Source organism: Aegilops tauschii, chromosome 4 (genome assembly GCF_002575655.3).
Source record: "Aegilops tauschii subsp. strangulata cultivar AL8/78 chromosome 4, Aet v6.0, whole genome shotgun sequence".
NCBI classification, from domain to species: domain Eukaryota; kingdom Viridiplantae; phylum Streptophyta; class Magnoliopsida; order Poales; family Poaceae; genus Aegilops; species Aegilops tauschii.
In genome coordinates, this window is record NC_053038.3 from 524458895 (window position 1) to 524481489 (window position 22595).

The window sequence follows — 22595 nt, forward strand, 5'->3', positions numbered from 1 at the left end:
ACGTGTCCTATTTATATCATAAAATTCATAGTACAAGCACTGTAAAAACGGGTCTAACATAGCAGAAAAGACAACAGAAAGCTAACTTTTGCATAAAGGAACACCAATCAAGGAAGGAAAATACAATCAAGACTGAAGAATCCTCAAAGCTTGACACCAACGCCTCTGGCACCACCACACACCAACCACCAAATGAAAAAAAATGACGGATAACCTTCACACCCGAGCTCGAAGCGGCTCCATCACTGATATGCAACTTTGCTGACCTCCAAGGTGGCTCACCAAAGGCAAAACCATTACCGTTGAACGAATCAGGCCGGGGCAACACCAAGGACACAACATCGAACTCCAGATCTGGCACCCCCGCATGACTAAGACGTCGGAGGAGGAAATCATACCTACCATCCATGTTTAAATTTTTTATTCATGATTAATGATTTTTTCAAGTTTTTGACCATATTTTGAATATGTGTTCAACATATTTTCGAATACATGGACTTTATTATTATTTTTAAGTAATTTTCTGTTTCAAAAATGAATAAAAGAAAAGAAAAAAAAGAAAAAGAAAAACCAGGATGCACGCTCCCGAACTAACGGCTGCTAGGGCGCCCCTATATCTCGCATTCAGCGAGATGGTGGGAACCCGCGCTAAAAGGTGGCGCGGCTTGGGCCTGAACAAGCGCGCGGGAACAACAACTTTCTTTTTTATAGTTTGTTGATTTCGTTTTTTTACTTTTATTTATACTATTAAATATCCTAAAGAAATATATTACAAAGATCACTTACCATAAAACATTTTAAAAATATTAACCAAGGGTTTTGAAAACTGTTAAATGTTTATAGAGAAAATTTTTATTATGACTACAAAAAATGCATGCAAAAAATGAAACGTGTATGAAACAATTTGATTGTGTATTTTAAAAAATTAAGCAAGCATTTGAAAAAAAGTTTAACAAGTGTTTCAAAAATGTTAATCAAACATTTGGAAAATGTGAAATGTGTATAGAAAAAATGTTGATCAGGTTTTATCAAAAATGATCAAAAAATTAATCATGTATATAAAATTTTAATCAAGCATTTTAAAAAGTAACAAGTATTTGAAAATATTAATCAAGCATTTGAAAATTGTTAAATGTGTATAGAAAAAATGTGGACCGTGTATTAAGAAATGATTAAAAAATTATCATGTATATAAAACTGTTATCAGCACTTGAAAAAAATATTGTACGAATATTTGAAATATTTTAATCAACAATTTTAAAAATGTTCAATGTATTTAGAAAAATATTATCCAGTTGTTCAAAAAATGTTGATATTGAATTTAAAATTATTCATCAAGAATTTGCAAAACGTTCAATGGGCATGGAAAAAATGTTGGCCATGTATTAGAAAATGTTAGGTTTATACTTGAAAATGTTAATGAAGCATTTGAAAAAGTGTTAAAGTGTGTACAAAAAAAATATTGACCATGTATTTAAAAAATATTAATCTTGTTTTTCAAAAATGTTGATCAAGCATGTAAAAAAATGTGTATTGAAAAATGTTGACCATGTATTAAACAAATGTAAAATTTGTATTGAATTTCTAAAAAAATGTATTAATAAAAATGTCGTTGACATATCAAAAAATGTTCCCGCAAAAAAAAAGACATCCAAAAATGGAGAATGAAAAACCAAAAGAAGCAAAGAAAATGAAAAACTAAAATTAAAAAGAAAAAAGTAAACCAAAGAAAAAAGAATATGAAAAACCCCGAAGAAACAAATGCAAAAGGAACGAAAAATACTAGAGAAGAAAACAGAAAAGAAACATAAGTAAGAGAAAATGAAAAGAAAAAACCCAGAGAAAACCGTCTCGAATCGTCTCAAGTAGGTCGCGCCCCTACTACTTACCACGAAAGGGAAATAGGAGGCTAGCCGTGTCTGCCATGTCCCTGACTCCCTGGAGACCAGGGATCGATCCCTGAGTTCTTCCCTTTTCCTTCTCTTTTTCACGGATGGACCAACCCGATTATTATAGAAGTTTTAGCAAGACATCCTACCATTGAATGCTAGATATTAGTCGTCACGCGCCTGCAACTGCTTGCGAACGGCGATCCACCTGGCCCATGTACGTGGAGATGCAGGTCAGGGCTTCTTTGAACTCACTGCAGGCCGCACATAGCCACGTGCCGAGGATACACGCCAAACAACACAAACACACACACACACACACACACACCCTGTTCAGTATTGGCCTGCTAATTACGGGCACCGGCAACAATATTTTACATTTCTTTTTTCATTTTTCTATGTCCCTTTTGTTTTCTGTTTCTACTGTTAATTTGTAAATATAAACATGTCCCACATTTAATAAAAAGGTCACAAATTCAGAAAAATATCAAATTTCAATAAAATGTTAACCTATTTCAAACAATGTTCACGAATTTAATTTTTGTACGAACTTCAAAAACTGTTCTTGAATTCCAAATATTTTTTTGAAAGGAAAACATATTCATGATTTCAAAAGATGATCATTTTTATGAAACATATTCATGAATTTAAAAAATTTCATGAAAAGAAAATTTGAATATTTATCCAATTGTTTATTTAAATTTGAATATTTTTTATTTCTAGAATAGTTTTTCAAGAAATAAAAAATATTGATGAAATAAAATAATGTTCACAATTTCCTAACTCTTGCATCACAAAGAATGTTCATTAATTTAAAAATAATCTCAAAATTGTATAAAAAATTCCAGAAATAATAAGGTCAAACAATTTAAAAAACGTTCAGTATTCTTGAATTTCGAAAAACTATCACAAATTAATTTTTCCCACATTTCAAGAATGTTCATGAATTTCAAAAAAAATGTTCGCAAAATCAACCAGTGTCCATGAATTTCAAAACAATGTTCAAAAATTTGGAATTATATTTTTTGAATTTCAAATCAGAAAAATAAAGAAGGGAAAAGGCTAAAAAAACCTGAAAAAAATGCAAGACAAAGAAGAAAAACCTCCGTCGACGAAGGAGAGAGGGGTAGCTGTCACGGAGTGGATTTGTGTGGGAGGCACGCACGTAGTGGACTTTGGGGAACTTCTCCCCAAACTTTCGTCGACGAGGGGTGACATAGAAAATGTATCAGAGGCGTTGGCAGAAAATCATCGCCATGGAGAATTATGATAGATGTCATCAGCGTTGGTCCAGAAATACCAACCAACCCCTAGTATATTTTTGTATATGTCATAGGTTTATGAATTTTAGAAAATGATAATGAAGTCAAGAGACGTTAAACTTTGACTCATGTGTTTCTATGACCATTATAATCTTTGGTTAAAATATGAGAGTGTTACACATAGTTTGCGGTGTGGGTTTCTTAGAAAACTGAACCATGCATACCTTAAAAAAAAGTCCCGATAACGCCCACACGTGTGGGCGTTAAAGGATTTGGCCACACGTCTTGTGTGGTATCTAAAGAACCAGTCCACACGTCTGTGTGTGGGTAAAACAAGTAATGCCCATACGTCTGGTCTTTTCCCTTGCGGTCCCTCTCACATGCATGCGTGTGAGCAAAATAGATAACGCCCACACGCCCGTACTCACGGTCCCGCACACTCCGCGTGACAGTCATCACGCGTCCCCGCAGTTGTCATGGTCCGGACCCTCTTTCATGTTCGTTTAACTGCAGTTGCCATGTTGCTAAACTACAGTTGCCATGCCTCACAACTACAGTTGCCATGGTTGCTCAACTGTAGTTGCCATCTCAGGTCAAGTGCCAGATGTCACTTTTGGACAACTGCAGTTGTTGCCATGTATGGTCTGGTCTACTATAGTTGCCATGATTTGTAAACTTTAGGAGTTGCCACCTAATAACAATAGGCAGTTGCCATGTAGCACTACAAAAAAGGCATGGCAAAAAAATATGTTCGCGTAAAGAGAGAGTTGCCATCTGCTTACAAGCACGTTAGGGCAGTTGCCATGTACCCTGCAAAACACATGACAACTCGGGTAAAAGAGAATTGCCATCTTCTTACAAGCACGCTAGGGCAGTTGCCATGTACCCTGCAAAAGACATGGCAACTCGGATAAAAGAGAGAAGGCAATTTTTCTTTTTAAAACGGCATTGTTTGATCTCAATCAAACAACTGCGAGGACATTCGCTGGGAGTTCTTTCCCAGCGAACGTTTGCGAGTTAGCATTACCCTGATTGTTTAGCTCGCTGTAAAAAATGAAGGAGAGGCTGGGCTGGCCCTCACCCCACTCGCGAGAGCAGAGGCAAGATTGGTCGTACAGTGCTACTAGTGGCACACGATTGATTGCGTGATCTTGCACTGCGCACACGGTGAGGAGCTCCAACGTATGTAGGATCATCATTTCCTTCTTCTCGAATGCTGGATCGTCGCATCTTGTAGTATCTACAGGTGAGGAACCAAGCTAGCTAGGTCCTTGAATCCCTTGCTTGGTCCACCGGTAGTACGTACGTGCACCTACTAAAGCATTGCTACCCGTGTAGAAAATCTAAATGGTACATGCAAATTTTTAAAGAAGTTATTTTAATCATTTTGACCCGTGTAGAAAAAACAAGTCGAATTTTACACTAAGCATTGCTACCCCATATGGCATGGAAATTTTCAAGCACACTTGCTACACTAATATGAGCATCTAAAAAAATGAGAATTTTAAAAATATATTACTATTTATATTGATTTTACTGTTCATTAGGGAGCATATGCTCCGAGAGCCAAAAAACCCGCGTCCGGTTTTTTTCCCTCTAGTCACTCACGGATGGATCGATCTCACTATTCTCCGTAGGTGACGCATTGGCGCAGGTGCGTGCTGCGGCGCGGCTGGATTTGGTTTCAAGCGATGCTCCTTTATCAGCTACGTCAGCATGGTGCGCACGGCGCGGTGACTGAGTCCGCGGTAGGAGGCCTTGGATCCGGCCGGCCTTGGTCGGATCTGGCTTGGCGGGCGGATTTGATGGCTGGACGCTTGCGGCCTCCGCGCGGTGCGGCTGGCTGCGGTGGCTCCTAGCCGTTCTGTTTTGGAGATTGTTGACAGAAATAGGTATGAACTGATTTGTTTGCTCTTGCATACAGAGAGAAATAGACCATACACAAACGAAGAGAATGCTGTCTCTGGTGCTAAGTTCGAGGAACTTCAACGAAGTATATCTGCGTTGCAGAGAAGAACGAGCTATATTTGTTAAAGTCATATAGTCGAGAAGATTTATGTGAAGAAATCGACCCCTCGAAAGTTTACTGCTGAAGCAAAGCTTTTGATTCGGTATTGTCGTCTGATAAAATTGACTGCGGCGATGAAAGTCGAAAATAAAGTGAAGACCTAGCATTCATTTCGTTGTTCTTCTTTCATTCTTTTGAGCCATAGGATCTCCCTACTATTAAGAGGGGTATAGATTCTCGATGCTTAGATCCGCTGTGATGCTTAGCCAAAACCTATGAGAAGTTGTGAGAGAAATCTCTTTGTGTTCCGAGCAAATACTTGCCAGCAAGAGACTGTGATCTTCTTCGCTGCGAAAGATTTGTCTCAGACCGAGGAGTTATCATTACTTGCTCCGCAAGCAATGTTACCGTTGTGCTAAAATCCAACCGTTGGACTTGTGTCACTCGGCCATTTGCTGATCCCGAAGTCTAATTCAGTCATTTCCTATCTGGGAAGGCTGCGGCTATAAATAGCCACCCCGCTCCAACATTGTCTGTTTGCTGCTCCACTTGAGATTTCCGAGAAGATTGATTTGAGCAACCCCTCTCCGAGTGATTTGAGTTTAAGATCCACTGAGAGAAAATCAAGAGCCCAAACTTAGACAGTGGTTTAGCATCACAATAGTTCTGAGTAAGAGTTCTTGTACCTATTACTCTTGAGAGTTGCGCACTCTCTAGACGGATGGGGTTTGGCTCGAGTGTTGAAGAGTCGTTGTCTTCACCGAGCCAGATCTTCAGCAACCAAGAGTGATTTCGGTTGCGTGGAGATTGCCGACAAGGATCTACCATGAGTGAAATCAACCTGAGTCTGATCAGCTCTGCGTTGAAGGAGAATAGGGTGAAGATAGTTTATCTTCCATGTTAAGTCACATCCCCTCCAACCAGACGTAGCCCTTCGGCAGAAGGGTGAACTGGTCTACCAAATCTTCCTGTCGTCATCGAGCACCAATGGTTCCATTTTCTTCACTGCAATACTTTCAGCAGTCATTATGTGTGCTCTATGATGATAGATATCTGATCTGTTACTCTCTGCTGCTTATCCTTCAACTTATCTCTCGCAGAGTTCTTTGTCATTCGTAAGCTGAGTTATTGTTCGTTATAATTATCCTTCGCACCTCTGCTCCAGTTCTTCGTTATGTTCTTAGTTCTGTTGGCATGTTGTATTACCATTGTCATCATTAAGCGTGTTGTAGCCTATGCTCGAATCATTATTACATCTTACCTTGAAGGTCTTGTTCCTCGGTAGCGAGCTTGATTGCACCCTTATCTACCGATCTTTAATTCCACTGCCGTGTTTGGGATCAGTTCAAAACATTTGAAAGAATTTTTGAATCTCCCATTCACCCCCCTCTAGTCGATATACTCTCGGTCCTAACACGTTCTTCTACGACAGGTTGATCTGTGGGTGGGGATGCATTGCAGGAGGTTCAGCTGGTTTGGTTAGGGCGCAGTGCAACGACATTTGGCGAAAGCTTGACTCTGGTTATGACCGGAGCCGGTAACGGTGGCGCTCGTGGGCATCGTGACCTTCTTGAAGGCGTTGCCGTGGTGAAGTGCTCATCTCTCTACCGACCCTTTCTCTGAGGGAAACCTCAGATCCGTGCATTCATGGATCGGACGATGGCAGCGTCCTGTCGTGCCCCTCTTGAGGGCTTCATTTTTGGAGGGGGGGGGGGGGTCAGTTGAAGGGCCTAGTGGCAGGTGCGCCAGTTTGCTGAGTTGGCGACGAGGCTTCTGTGGCAACGATGGCGACAGTGAGCGAGGTTGGAGGCACGGCAATGGTTCTGTTAGTCGACTCTTCTTCGGCGTGCTCGTGGGATTGCCTTGGTCTATTTGTTGCTGTGAACTCTGAGCTGCGGTGGCGGTGCCCCTGTGGCAACGATGACGAACAACAGGTGGTTTGTTAGGTGGTCTTTCACGGCGCCAACCATGCATGGTTCTTCTTCGTAGCTCTCCGTCAGAGTCGGAGTAACGTTGTCCTCGATGCGGGTGGGTGAGTTCTGGTGCGGATCTTTATTTGTCTCCACACATGACCTCTATGGTGTGGGTTGGGTTCATGCTCGTCTACGGTGAAGTCGGAGTCGCTTGTTTAGGGATTACGGATGGCGATCACGGCACTTGAGGAGAAGTGATGACGATGACGCGTGTGTGCTAGCTCGACGAGGCCCTCTTCAGAGAGGGGTGTATGGAGTATATTATGTATGCCGCTCAACGGATTGTGACGGTTTTCGTCCGATTTTCCGTTAATTAACTGGACAATTCTTTTCTGCTTAATTAATGGATAAGCCAAATATTTTGTCTCTGTTTTAGAAAATAATGGCAGGCGCCTTCTCCTTCCGGCAAGCGTTGCAACAAAGCTTGGCCTGGTTGTTGTGGGCATGCTCCCATATTTTGCACGCAGCAGTGAGCTCTGCTCAACTCCTCTGCTTGTCTAGTAGTGGCCAGCGCGCTAGTGGCACAAGGCCTAGTGTTATTTTTACACTAAATGAACTCGAAAGAAAGTTGATCATTTATTATCCATTGACCCTCTAGAAAACTTATTTCAGCTTCCGGCCCTCCACATTCATGCTGAACAATCAGGCGGCTAAATTACACGTGAAACCGTCAAACCCCGATGTGTTTTTGACCAGCCCCAGTCCACGGCCGTCCGTCGCGCCGCTAGAGTGGCACCTCCTTTTTTTTGCGAAGAAGAGTGGCATCTCCCTTGACAGTGAGGCACCTCCTTCCGGCAAAAGAATCCGGCTTTCCTCGATCTTTCCTCGATCTTTCCGTCAGTTGATCCCGATTTACTCTCTCGCTTGATTGAGGTCGAGTCCCGATCTAACCGCCGCCGCAAGTTGCTATGCGGTCGACATCATGCCGGGCAACCGCCTCGCACATGGAACCGCCGCGTCCTGCCGTGGAGGGGCCTCACCGAGGAGGGGCTGCCGTTGGCAGCCCACTAAGAGCAACTATAGCAGACCCTGCATCCGCTCTCGACCCGCAAAATAACCGCCAAAATGTGGTGCGGGCCAGAAAGCCTACCCGACCAGACCCCGCATCCCTCCCCGGCCCGTAAAAATTTTTAGGGGGCGCGGCAAATTTCCGGCCCCAACCCGGGAAAACGCGGGTTCCCCCCTCGCGGCTGCGGTGCCCTGCATCACAGAGAAGCAGTCGGCGGGAGGGACATTTCAGCCCGCGCTCTTTTCCCCCTTCCTTCCGCCTCCGCCCGCCCTTGCTTCCGCCCGCCCGCCGCCGGCGATTCCGGCCATATCTGCGGGCGGACTCGCTCCGCGGGGCCGCCCTTCACCCTCCCGCGCCGAGCCGCTGCACCGCCCCTCCGGATCCGGCGAGAAGAGCCGCCCCCCAGTCGCCGCCGCCGCTGGGATCGACCACCGCCGAGCGCAGCACCCTCGTCGCCGCCCCGGGATCACTCGCCACCGGTTAGTCCCCTTTTTATGATTTTCGTGAGCTGTGTAGTAGATTGACGCGCCGGCGTGCGTGTAGATGGAGTTGACCCCGTGCGAGAAGTTCTTGCTATCTGATTCGTCCGATTCGGACGACTCGGATGTGGAGACCATGCTTGCGACCTTTCGGCAACAAACATTGGTCATGGCGCTTGCCGTGAAGGAGCATGAAGACGAGTACCCAAAGAGGAGGCGAGGATCTACTGTCGGGCGTTTGTGCATTCCGCGGAATCGCCATCTTGGAAAGGAGATGTTGATGCAAGATTATTTTTCGGAGAATCCTACATATCCTGCACACCTCTTCCGCAGAAGGTACCGAATGCGCCGATCCCTTTTTGTGAAAATTGTTGAAGCTTGCGAGGCAAATTGCCGGTATTTCACTCAGAAAAGGAATGCCGCCGGCTTAAAGGGATTTAGTGCATATCAAAAAATCTCCGCAGCTATGCGGGTGATTGCATATGGCGTTCTGGATGACTATGCCGATGAGTATCTTCGCATTGGTGAAGATAGCACAATTGAGTCTGTGCGTAGATTTGCGAAAGTGATCGTCCTTGTCTTTGGTCCCGAGTATCTTCAGGCACCAAATGAAGATGACACAAAGAAATTGATGGCAGCTAATGAGAGGAGAGGTTGGTCTGTGATGCTAGGTAGCATTGATTGTATGCATTGGAATTGGAAAAATTGCCCCAAGGCTTGGCAAGGAATGTATTGTGGCAAGTCTCGTGATGCAACAATTGTGCTAGAGGCCGTAGCATCCGAGGATTTATGGATTTGGCATTGCTTTTTTGGTATGCCCGGCACACTCAATGATATCAATGTGTTGCAACGCTCTCATTTGTTTGCTAGGCTTGCTAGTGGTGATGCTCCTGCTTGCAACTACACTATCAATGGGCATGAATACACAAAGGGATACTATCTTGCAGATGGTATATATCCTCCTTGGTGCACATTTGTCAAGAGCATCAAAGAACCCAAAACAAAACAAAAATGTGAATTTGCAAGGGTGCAAGAGGCAGCCCGAAAAGACATTGAAAGAGCATTCGGTGTTTTGCAATCTAGGTTTGCCATTGTCTGAGGTCTTGCTCGTTTTTGGGATAAGAAAACCCTGAAGAACATCATGACTTGCTGTGTTATCCTGCACAATATGATTCTTGAAGATGAGAGAGGAATGGACTTAGAATTCTTTTACGATAATGTGGGTAGCCGTGTCAAACCAGCTAGAGACCCAAACCGCATTAGAGCTTTTCTTCAGACATACAAGGAGATTGAAAATGCAGACACACACTTTCAACTTCAGGAAGATCTCATTGAGCACCATTGGCAAAGGGCTGGACAGTGACTAATTTTTGTATTCATTTGTATTTGTATTCAGGACAAGTTTTGTATTGCATTATTTTCAGTTTGCTACGGTGATTTGAATAATTATTTGTAATGCGGATGATTATTGTTTTATGTTTTATTTGAATAATTTAGTTTGTTTTCGATTTTTGAATTATGTTGGATTTGAGATTTGCGGGCTGATGATTTGCGGGGATGCAGCGGCGCAAAGAGCAGAACCCGCATAGCCGACCCGTAAAAAAGCATATTCCGCGAATATACTTTTTTACGGGTCCGTTTGGGGGGTCTGCATCTGTGCCAGCCCGCGCCGGCCCGCAAAAGCTGTTTTGCATGAACTGCATACGCGTTTTGCGGGCCGGCATTTTGCGGGGTCTGCTAGAGTTGCTCTTAGGACAGTCGTCGCTGTCGCTCGCCAGTTGCTAGCCCGGCGTACGAACCGTCGCGGTGCAAAGGCGTCCGCATCTCAGCACGAAGGGGCGTCACTTGCGCGTGGCGGGACTCGGCCTCAGCGCCGCTTCCCCGACCCGCGGTAGTTGATGGCGTCGCGACCTCAGCCACGGGCGGCGCACACAACCGTGCCATCCAGCGCACGGCATGGCAGCGTTGCATCGTCGGCTCCTGCTAACGGCGCGGCACTCCCCGGTATGTGCTACCTCTTGAGCTTGCGTTGGATTTCCCCGAAGAGGAGAGGATGATGCAGCAGAGTAGCGTAAGTATTTCCCTCAGTTTTTGAGAACCAAGGTATCCATCCAGTAGGAGGCTACGCGCGAGTCCCTTGTACCTACACAAAACAAATAGCTCAACGCAACCAACGCGATTAGGGGTTGTCAATCCCTTCACAGTCACTTACGCTGATAGATAATATTTTTGGTATTTTTGATATAAAGATGCAAAGTAAAATAAAAGGCAAAGTAAAAAAGCAAAGCGATAATAAAGTGATGGAAGATTAATATGATAGAGAATAGACCCGGGGGCCATAGATTTCACTAGTGGCTTCTCTCAAGAGCATAAGTATTTTACGATGGGTGAACGAATTACTGTTGAGCAATTGACAGAATTGAGCATAGTTATGAGAGTATCTAGGTATGATCATGTATATAGGCATCACGTCCGAGACAAGTAGACCGACTCCTGCCTGCATCTACTACTATTACTCCACTCATCGACCGCTATCTAGCATGCATCTAGAGTATTAAGTTAATGAAAACAGAGTAACGCCTTAAGCAAGATGACATGATGTAGAGGGATAAATTCATGCAATATGATAAAAACCCCATCTTGTTATCCTCGATGGCAACAATACAATACGTGCCTTGCTGCCCCTTCTGTCACCGGGAAAGGACAAAAGTTCATATTGACATAAAAATAATAATACTTCAAGCATACTAACAAAGCAATCATGTCTTCTCAAAATAACATGGCTAAAGAAAGCTATCCCTACAAAATCATATAGTCTGGCTATGCTCTATCTTCATCACACTAAATATTTAAATCATGCACAACCCCGGTTTCAGCCAAGCAATTGTTTCACACTTTAGAATTTTCAAACTTTTTCAATCTTCACGCAATACATGAGCGTGAGCCATGGATATAGCACTATAGGTGGAATAGAATGGTGGTTGTGGAGAAGACAAAAAGGGAGAAGATAGTCTCACATCAACTAGGCGTATCAACGGGCTATGGAGATGCCCATCAGAAGATATCAATGTGAGTGAGTAGGGATTGCCATGCAACGGATGCACTAGAGCTATTAGTATATGAAAGCTCAACAAAAGAAACTAAGTGGGTGTGCATCCAACTCGCTTGCTCACGAAGACCTAGGGCAATTTTGAGGAAGCCCATCATTGGAATATACACGCCAAGTTCTATAATGAAAGATTCCCACTAGTATATGAAAGTGACAAAACGAGAGACTCTCTATCATGAAGATCATGGTGCTACTTTGAAGCACAAGTGTGGTAAAAGGATAGTAACATTGTCCCTTCTCTCTTTTTCTCTCATTTTTTTATTTGGGCCTTTTCCCTTTTTTTTATGGCCTTTTTTTTTTCTTTTTTCTTATTTTTCGTCCGGAGCCTCATCCCGACTTGTGGGGGAATCATAGTCTCCATCATCCTTTCCTCACTTGGGACAATGCTCTAAAAATGAAGATCATCACACTTCTATTTACTTTACAACTCAACAATTACAACTCAATACTTAGAACAAATATGACTCTATGTGTATGCCTCCGGCGGTGTACCGGGATATGCAATGATTCATGAGTGACATGTATGAAAGAATTATGAACGGTGGCTTTGCCACAAATACTATGTCAACTACATGATCATGCTAGCAATATGACAATGATGGAGCGTGTCATAATAAACGGAACGGTGGAAAGTTACATGGCAATATATCTCGGAATGGCTATGGAAATGCCATTATAGGTAGGTATGGTGGCTGTTTTGAGGGAGGTATATGATGGGTGTATGATACCGGCGAAAGGTGCGCGGTATTAGAGAGGCTAGCAATGGTGGAAGGAAGAAAAGTGCGTATAATCCATGGACTCAACATTAGTCATAAAGAACTCATATACTTATTGCAAAAATCTAGAAGTCATCAAAGCAAAGTATTACGCGCATGCTCCTAGGCGAAGGGTTGGTAGGAGTTAACCATCGCGCGATCCCGACCTCCACACATAAGGAAGACAATCAATAAATATATCGTGCTCCAACTTCATCACATAACGGTTCACCATACGTGCATGCTACGGGAATCACAAACTTTAACACAAGTATTTCTAAAATTCACAACTACTCAACTAGCATGACTCTAATATTACTACCTCCATATCTCAAAACAATTATCAAGCATCAAACTTTTCTTAGTATTCAACGCACTCAAAAGAAAGTTTTACAAATCTTGCATACCAAGCATATTAAGATTTTTAAGCAAATTACCATGCTATTAAGACTCTCAAAATAATCTAAGTGAAGCATGAGATATCAATAGTTTCTTTAAAACAAATCCACCACCATGCTCTAAAAGATATTAGTGAAGCACTAGAGCAAAAACTACAACGCTCAAAAGATATAAGTGAAGCACATAGAGCAAAACTATAAGGCTCAAAAGATATAAGTGAAGCACATAGAGTATTCTAACAAATTCCAATTCATGTATGGCTCTCTCAAAAGGTGTGTACAGCAAGGATGATTGTGGTAAACTAAAAAGCAAAGACTCAAATCATACAAGACGCTCCAAGCAAAACACATATCATGTGGTGAATAAAAATATAGCTCCAAGTAAAGTTACCGATGGAAGTAGACGAAAGAGGGGATGCCTTCCGGGGCATCCCCAAGCTTTGACTTTTTGGTGTCCTTGGATTATCTTGGGTGTGACATGGGCATCCCCAACCTTAGGCTCTTGCCACTCCTTGTTCCATAATCCATCAAAAGATTTCACTCAAAACTTGAAAACTTCACAACACAAAACTCAACAGAAATTTCATGAGCTCCGTTAGCGAAAGAAAACAAAAGACCACTTCAAGGTACTGTAATGAACTCATTCTTTATTTATATTGGTGTTAAACCTACTGTATTCCAACTTCTCTATGAATTATAAACTATTTTACTAGCCATAGATTCATCAAAATAAGCAAACAACACACGAAAAACAGAATCTGTCAAAAACAGAACAGTCTGTAGTAATCTGTAACTAACGCAAACTTCTGGAACGTGAAAAATTCAGCAAAGATAGTAAGTTATAGATAATTTGTTTATTGATCTACAGCAAAAAGAATCAACTAAAAAGCACGTTCCTGTGATTTATAAAAATTATTCTCGTGCGCACAAAGTTTCTGTTTTCTGCAGCAGAATCAAATTACTATTACCGTAGGTTATCCTAGCGGTTTTACTTGGCACAAACACTAATTACAAGACAAAAACGAATCTAACCAGAGGCTAGACAAATTATTTATTCCTAAACAGAAGCAAAAAGCAAAAAACTAAAATAAAATTGGGTTGCCTCCCAACAAGCGCTATCGTTTAACGCCCTTAGCTAGGCATAAAAGCGAGGATAGATCTAGGTATTGCCATCTTTGGTAGGCAATCCATAGGTGCCTCTCATGATAGATTCATATGGTAATTTTATTTTCTTTCTAAGGAAGTGTTCCATGCCTTCCCTTAATGGAAATTGGAATCTAATATTCCCTTCCTTCATATCAATAATTGCACCGATCGTTCTAAGGAAAGGTCTACCAAGAATAATAGGACATGAAGGATTGCAATCTATATCAAGAACGATAAAATATATGGGCACATAATTCCTATTTGCAACAATAAGAACATCATTAATTCTTCCCATAGGTTTCTTAATAGTGGAATCCGCAAGGTGCAAGTTTAGAGAGCAATCATCAAAATTGCGGAAATCTAGCAAATCACACAAAGTTTTAGGAATAGTGGAAACACTAGCACCCAAATCACATAAAGCATAAAATTCATGATCCTTAATCTTAATTTTAATAGTTGTTTCCCACTCATCATAGAGTTTTCTAGGGATAGAAACTTCCAACTCAAGTTTTTCTTCATAAGATTGCATCAAGGCATCAACGATATGTTTAGTAAACGCTTTATTTTGACTATAAGATTGAGGAGAATTTAGCGCGGATTGCAACAAGGAAATACAATCAATTAAAGAGCAATTCTCATAATTAAATTCCTTGAAATCATAAATAGTGGGTTTAGCAACATCTAGGGTTTTGATTTCTTCAATCCCATTTTTATCAATTTTAGCATCATAACCTAAAAACTCCGAATTCTTGGAACGCCTTCTAGGTAAAGGTGGATCATATTCAGTCCCATCATTGTCAAGATTCATATTGCAAAACAAAGATTTAATAGGGGACACATCAATAACTTTTAGATCTTCATCTTTATTTTCATAGGAATTGGAAGAACACGCTTTAATAAAGGCATCTTTCGTAGCACGCATCCTAGCGGTTCTTTCCTTGCACTCATCAATGGAAATTCTCATGAATTTGAGAGACTCATTGATATCATGCTTAGGAGGAATAGAGCTAAGCTTTAAAGAATCAACATCAAGAGAAATTCTATCAACGTTCCTAGCCAATTCATCAACTTTAAGCAATTTCTCTTCAAGCAAAGCATTGAAATTCTTTTGCGACTTCATAAACTCTATAACACGAGTCTCAAATTCAGAGGGCATCTTATTAAAATTTCCATAAGAATTGTTGTAGGAATTTCCATAATTATTAGAAGGATTACTAGGATAAGGCCTAGGATTAAAATTCCCTCTATACGCGTTATTACCAAAATTATTCCTACCAACAAAATTCACATCCATAGATTCATTATTATTCTCAATCAAAGTAGACAAAGGCATATCATTAGGATCAGAAGAAATACTCTTAGTAGCAAATAATTTCATAAGTTCATCCATCTTTCCACTCAAAACATTGATTTCTTCTATCGCATGCACTTTTTTATTAGTAGATCTTTCAGTGTGCCATTGAGAATAATTAACCATAATATTATCTAGGAGTTTAGTAGCATCTCCTAAAGTGATTTCCATAAAAGTGCCTCCCGCGGACGAATCTAAAAGATTTCTAGAAGCAAAATTCAATCCGGCATAAATTTTTTGTATAATCATCCACAAATTCAAACCATGAGTAGGACAATTACGTATCATTAATTTCATTCTCTCCCAAGCTTGTGCAACATGTTCATGATCAAGTTGCTTAAAATTCATAATATCGTTTCTAAGAGAGATGATCTTAGCGGGAGGAAAATACTTAGAGATAAAAGCATCTTTGCACTTGTTCCAAGAATCAATACTATTTTTAGGCAAAGATGAAAATCAAGCTTTAGCACGATCTCTAAGCGAAAAAGGAAATAGCTTCAATTTAACCACATCATTGTCAACATCCCTCTTCTTTTGCATATCACATAAATCAACGAAGCTATTTAGATGAGTAGCGGCATCTTCACTAGGAAGGCCGGCGGATTGATCTTTCATAACAAGATTCAACAAAGCAGTATTGATTTCACAAGATTTAGTATTGGCAAGAGGAGCAATCGGAGTGCTAAGGAAATTATTATTATTGGTATTGGTAAAGTCACATAATTTGGTATTATCTTGAGCCATCGTGACAAGCAAGCGATCCAACACACGAGCAAACAAAAAAACAGGCGAGAAAAAGGCAAACGGAAAAGAGAGGGCGAATAAAATGGCAAGGGTGAAGTGGGGGAGAGGAAAACGAGAGGCAAATGGAAAATAATGTAATGCGAGAGATAGGGATTGTGATGGGTACTTGGTATGTTGACTTTTGCGAAGACCTCCCCGGCAACGGCGCCAGAAATTCTTCTTGCTACCTCTTGAGCTTGCGTTGGATTTCCCCGAAGAGGAGAGGATGATGCAGCAGAGTAGCGTAAGTATTTCCCTCAGTTTTTGAGAACCAAGGTATCAATACAGTAGGAGGCTACGCGCGAGTCCATCGTACCTACACAAAACAAATAGCTCAACGCAACCAACGCGATTAGGGGTTGTCAATCCCTTCACGGTCACTTACGAAAGTGAGATCTGATAGATAATATTTTTGGTATTTTTGATATAAAGATGCAAAGTAAAGTAAAAGGCAAAGTAAAAAATCAAAGCAATAATAAAGTGATGGAAGATTAATATGATGAGAATAGACTCGGGGGCCATAGATTTCACTAGTGGCTTCTCTCAAGAGCATAAGTATTTCTATGGTGGGTGAACGAATTACTGTTGAGCAATTGACAGAATTGAGCGTGGTTATGAGAGTATCTAGGTATGATCATGTATATAGGCATCACGCCCGAGACAAGTAGACCGACTCCTGCCTGCATCTACTACTATTACTCCACTCATAGACCGCTATCCAGCATGCATCTAGAGTATTAAGTTAATGAAAACAGAGTAACGCCTTAAGCAAGATGACATGATGTAGAGGGATAAATTCATGCAATATGATAAAAACCCCATCTTGTTATCCTCGATGGCAACAATACAATACGTGCCTTGCTGCCCCTTCTGTCACTGGGAAAGGACACCGCAAAAAGCTAAGCACTTCTCCCATTGCAAGAACTACCAATCTAGTTGGCTAAACCAAATAGATAATTCAAAGAGACTTGCAAAGATAACCAATCATACATAAAATAATTCAGAGAAGATTCAAATATTTCTCATAGATAATCTTGATCATAAACCCACAATTCATCGGTCTCAACAAACACACCGCAAAAAGAAGATTACATCGAATAGATCTCCACGAGAGAGGGGGAGAGCCTTGTATTGAGATCCAAAAAGAGAGAAGAAGCCATCTAGCTACTAACTATGGACCCGAAGGTCTGAGGTAAACTACTCACACTTCATCGGGGGGGGGGGGGGGGCTATGATGATGATGTAGAAGCCCTCCATGGTGGATTCCCCTTCCGGCGGAGCTTCGAAACAGGCCCCAAGATGGGATCTCGTGGATACAGAAAGTTGCGGTGGTGGAATTAGGTTTGTGGCTCCGTATCTGATCGTTTCGGGGTACATAGGTATATATAGGAGGAAGGAGTACATCGGTGGAGCTTCGGGGGGCCCACGAGGCAGGGGGCGCGCCCTAGGGTGGGGGCGCCCTCCACCCTTGTGACTGCCTCCTGGCTTTCGTGGCGTAGGGTCCATGTCTCCTGGATCATATTCGGTGAGAAAATCGCGTTCCCGAAGGTTTCATTCCGTTTGGACTCCGTTTGATATTCCGTTTCTTCGAAACACTGAAATAGGCAAAAAAACAATTCTGGGCTGGGCCTCCGGTTAATAGGTTAGTCCCAAAAGTAATATAAAAGTGGAAAATAAAGCCCAATATAGTCCAAAACAGTAGATAATATAGCATGGAGCAATCAAAAATTATAGATACGTCGGAGACGTATCAGTATGCGGCGAGAGTGCAGCGTCCATGGTAGCGCAAGGCGGCTTGACGGTGCCCACCACCACGGCCACCCAAAGCGTGCTGCCTATGGTGCTGGATGCGGCGAAGGACAGCCCGGCGCGGAGAGCCCCTCCCATAGCGGCAGCCTGGTCCGCCCTCCCATGCCGGCGACTCGACGCCGTTCCCACACAACGGTGGTGTAGTGGTGTACAAAGGCAAAACGAATCCTTCGATTCGTAACCACGCATAGAGAAGGCCGATGGAGGCTTATATCTTCGTTGTTTTTTAGTTCTACCATCGATGTTTTACTGATTCACGGATTAGGACATGTTCAATATATTTGCTCTCTAACAATTCCTACAACATGTTCTTTACCGACACAACAACATTGTTTTGTGATTGAGATTAAGTTTTCTCGCATAACAATATTGATTTTGTGATTGAGAAAAAATATTTTATCTCTCGCAAAACAATCTCATTGTGATTGAGATTAATTTTCTCTCGCAAACTGAATTATCTTGCAACTTGATACAAGATCATCTCATTTAATTGGGACAATTGCATTTTTGCCCCTAGTAGGTTCCTAACCACGGGTTTTGCCCTTACTTTTCGAGCTTGCTCAGTTTTGCCCTTACTTTTTCTGTCGCGGTCCCTCGAATGCCCTTTGACCGTTTGGCCAAAACTTTGAAAATTCATAACTAATTCATATGAACTCAGAAAAAAGAAAATAAGATATCAAAATGTTCAGATAAACATTACCTTTATGTGCATATCATTTGCATTCAGGACAAAAGCACCCTTTAAACTACCTGAGGTAATTAATGTTATTAACATTATTAAAAATAAAAAGGTATAAACAATATTTTTTTCATGAATAAAAATTACATGCAAATGTAGGTGATGTTTCCTAAACATCCTAATATCTTATTTGCATTTTTCTGAGTTTGTATCAATTTGTTATGAAGTTTCCAAATAATGGTCAAAGTCGTTAGAACATTCATAACAAGATGATACGAACTCAGAAAAATGCAAATAAGATATCTGGATGTTCAGAAAACATCACTTACATTTGCATGTAATTTTTATTCATGAAAAAAAATATTGTTTATACCTTTTTATTTTTAATAATGTTAATAACATTAATTACCTCAGGTAGTTTAAAGGGTGCTTTTGTCCTGAATGCAAATGATATGCACATAAAGGTAATGTTTATCTGAACATTTTGATATCTTATTTGCATTTTTCTGAGTTCATATGAATTAGTAATGAATTTTCAAAGTTTTGGTCAAACGGTCAAAGGGCATTCGAGGGACCACGACGGAAAAAGTAAGGGCAAAACCGAGCAAGCTCGAAAAGTAAGGGCAAAACCCGTGGGTAGGAACCAACTAGGGGTAAAAATGCAATTGTCCCCATTTAATTTGAGGTCTATACAATTCAAGTTTTTCACTTGAACATCAAGTTTGCAACATCATTACTATTCATTTTAATAGTGGTGTATTTCTGTCGAGTACGATGTATTCCGGAATGTATGTATCTCCATGTTCGCTACATGTCGAGATTAATACGTCTATTTGCAATTGAGATTTTTAATTTCTTGCAAATAAGAATGCAAAATTCAAAGTGATTTCTTCAAATTGATGTATTGGGATCACAAGGTAGTCATATAGATCTACTGCCTTCGCAGATTATCAATGACTACGTTAAAGTCTATATTTTGTCATTTTGGCATTATAATTGCTTTACAAAGTGCTCTCCCACACATTTTACTAAGTCATGACATAAGACATTACGAGTGAGTATCTACTGATTTCATCAGATTATACTCTCTAGTGTTGCGAGATCTACTCCATTTTGGAGATTATCTTCAAGGTGTCATATTTAGCAATTTGAGGTTCACGCTAATCGTTTCAAGATAACTTCTTGAAATACCCATTGATTTTGCTTAGTTCATTACAACATCAACCATGATGGTCCTTAATTTACTGGTTGTAAATTAATTATCTCTGGTTTACCCATAGAGGTAACATATGGCTATAGAATTTGAGGCATTCGCCCTCAATGGCCACCACTGCCCTATCTGGGCCATGGACATCATGATCACTCTTGTGTCTCGTGGGATAATGTATGCAATTCCGGATTCACCTTTGGTCAGGATCACACCGCTAACAGAAAAATGGTGTCTTATAAATCATAAGGCATTAGATTCAGATCTTGGCATCTGGTTATTCTGTATCAGCAATTCCTGGGATACAATGAACCTCAAGGGCAAAGGTTTGAGTCTTACTTCAACCTTCAATCCGACATCACCAGCTGTCGGGACCCTATGAGCACGGAGAATGTGATGGTTGAATATGCCTCAACCAACATGTTTGGAGACTATGAATAGTCTTTCAATCTCCTGAGTGGTCAATATAATTAATGTACATTTACGATGTTGTAACAACAACATAAATTTCGTCATATATTGTATATCACAATATATTGTATCAGAACTTTGGTACAAATACATTTGTATGTCTATATATCTGACAGTGATTTTCATATTGAGAATCTTCATGTCTATATATAGATTTCTACGGGAGTCAATCCGATGAAAAATGATATGTGTCTTGTGGACACATGCACCACAAACTCTATACTGAGGGAAGTCCAATGTTTCCACTCTCATTGAGAGAAAGGAGATATTTTAAAATCGCTAGACGCGTTGAGGTATTTGTTGGCTCAACTCGAGTCATATTTACTATCCCTGTGGGTACTCGAGTAACGTCGGGATGCTTTATTGCTTCTCAGGTTTAACTCGTACCCTACTAAACTATGGAGGTATCCGTTAAAATAGTTTCCATAGCGAAACTTATGATGACAACAAAGAGAAATAACTTCTCTTTACCATATGCAACGGATATGGCAAGCACATTCTCTGTGTATCATCTGGATTGTACTACACATGCGACACAACCTGTAGCACATGTTGTGTACAAAATAGTTTTCCAGAGTGTCTTGTACATGACAAACTTGGCATACTCGCCTTGGTCATCGAGACATTGGGTTGAGATCATAACTATCAGCAATTCCAATAGTTTATGATTATTATGATGCTAAATTCTAACAACATTTGGATTTTATGTGCACTAAAAGTGACACGGGGAAGCTAATTTTAAGGCTCGCACACCTTAAAGTCTATGCTGAACCACTCAGACTCCTTGAATGCATCAAGTTGAGGTAAGTGGCTCTTCCGATCCATTGACTAGACTATTCAGGTATTCCATGGTTCTAAAAGACATATCTACATGATGGTCTTAAGTGTGTGCTTTATTCACACGAAACTATTGGCTCATTATCCTGACATCGATTTCAAGCAAATCGAATGGATAACATTGCAGAATTCTCCTTGAGTGCCTTCTCAATGGCTCTTGGATTGAAGTTTAGCAATTTTTCCTAATGTCTAGACTCAAGATGGTTTGGTAGAATCCTATATCCAAAGAATTAAGCTCATTGCATTATCTTTACTTTGGAATTGCAACTTACCAACTTTACGTTGGAGTCATGCAGTTTTACACGCTCATGACAGAACTGCATAATATTATACTCCTCTATCTTTGATATGTGGATATCTACCAAGTATTTCCTATCTGCGGTAATTCGGTTGCATACCAATATCACCACCCGACATACATCATTGGCCCCTCAACATATAGTTGGGATCTATGTGAGGAATAACTGTATTTCCGTCAATACGTCAAGCCTCTTGAATGGGGAATTATTCAAGGCCAGTATGTTGATTCAGTGAGGAATATTTCCAGTCATTAGGGGGAGAATTCAAGTACCATAAAGAATGCCAGGAAATTAGTGGAATGTTCAACACATTTCTGCCTCAAATCCACGTACTCAAAGATCTGAACCATGCGTTCAGAAGATTTGCAACACATTGCAAATAACCTGCCAGATTCATTTACTGACTATAAAGGTGTCACACAATCCTACAATCCTGCAAAAGTACGCCTGAAAGAGGAGGTACCAACAAAATCCACTCCACTCCCCGTTCAAAGCAACAGGGGGAGATGTATGGCAAAAGTACATCAGGATTCAGCTTCTCGCAAGCAAGGATATCAAGGCCTGTGAATCAGTAAATGCAAGTCAACTTCACGTTGACAGACACCTAATGGGTAGTATACACCTAGGTGGCATTTGGTTCTGTGGCCATCCACCCCTGGGACAGGGATCGTCGATTTTTCTAGGGATGCCACCCGTTTGGTTGACCAGCCAGCGGGGATATGGATAACCAGATGCCCTCGAATATTCGCCCAAAACCTGGCTGAGGAAAGTCGCGAAATTCTGGCGGACGATGGCAGCCACCCGCGCGGAGCGCCTCTTTTTCCCGCGTCGGTCGCCTCCCAGCCCGCGAACCTATTTCGTTTCCTTCTTATCTCACCCCTCACCCGAGACCCTAGCATCACAACTCCCTCTCCCGATAGAAGAGGCGGCGGCGGCGATTTGGATCGAGGCGGCGACGCGATTCATCTTGGATTCCGGTGCAGCGGAGGTACAGATCCTCCTTGTTCTCATTCCCCTCTCTATCCTCTCTGTTCTATGCATCTCCTGGTTGAATCGGACGGCCAGGGCGGGCTGGGAGAGTGGAGCGCTGCCGGGAAGAAACGCACGGATCCGGCCACTGGGAACGGGCAG

The 22595-nt window shown here is 41.5% G+C and overlaps 1 protein-coding gene across 1 annotated transcript; it reads left to right on the forward strand.

The window, feature by feature from the left end:
- The first annotated feature begins 8684 nt into the window (after positions 1–8684).
- LOC141022077 (uncharacterized) lies at positions 8685–20298 on the forward strand. The gene is made up of 3 exons (XM_073497957.1): positions 8685–9273; positions 19950–20059; positions 20149–20298. The coding sequence occupies exons 1-3, from the start codon at positions 8685–8687 to the stop codon at positions 20296–20298; spliced, it is 849 nt and encodes a 282-aa protein (XP_073354058.1).
- Positions 20299–22595: the final 2297 nt, after the last annotated feature.

Excerpts from the sequence above, each read along its gene's own strand:
- LOC141022077 (XM_073497957.1), top strand. The coding sequence starts at position 8,685 with ATGGAGTTGACCCCGTGCGAGAAGTTCTTGCTATCTGATTCGTCCGAT. Across the intron at positions 9,274-19,949 it reads GGCAGCTAATGAGAGGAGAG|AATTTGAGGCATTCGCCCTC; the intron begins GTTGGTCTGTGA and ends ATATGGCTATAG. Across the intron at positions 20,060-20,148 it reads CAATTCCGGATTCACCTTTG|CAATTCCTGGGATACAATGA; the intron begins GTCAGGATCACA and ends ATTCTGTATCAG.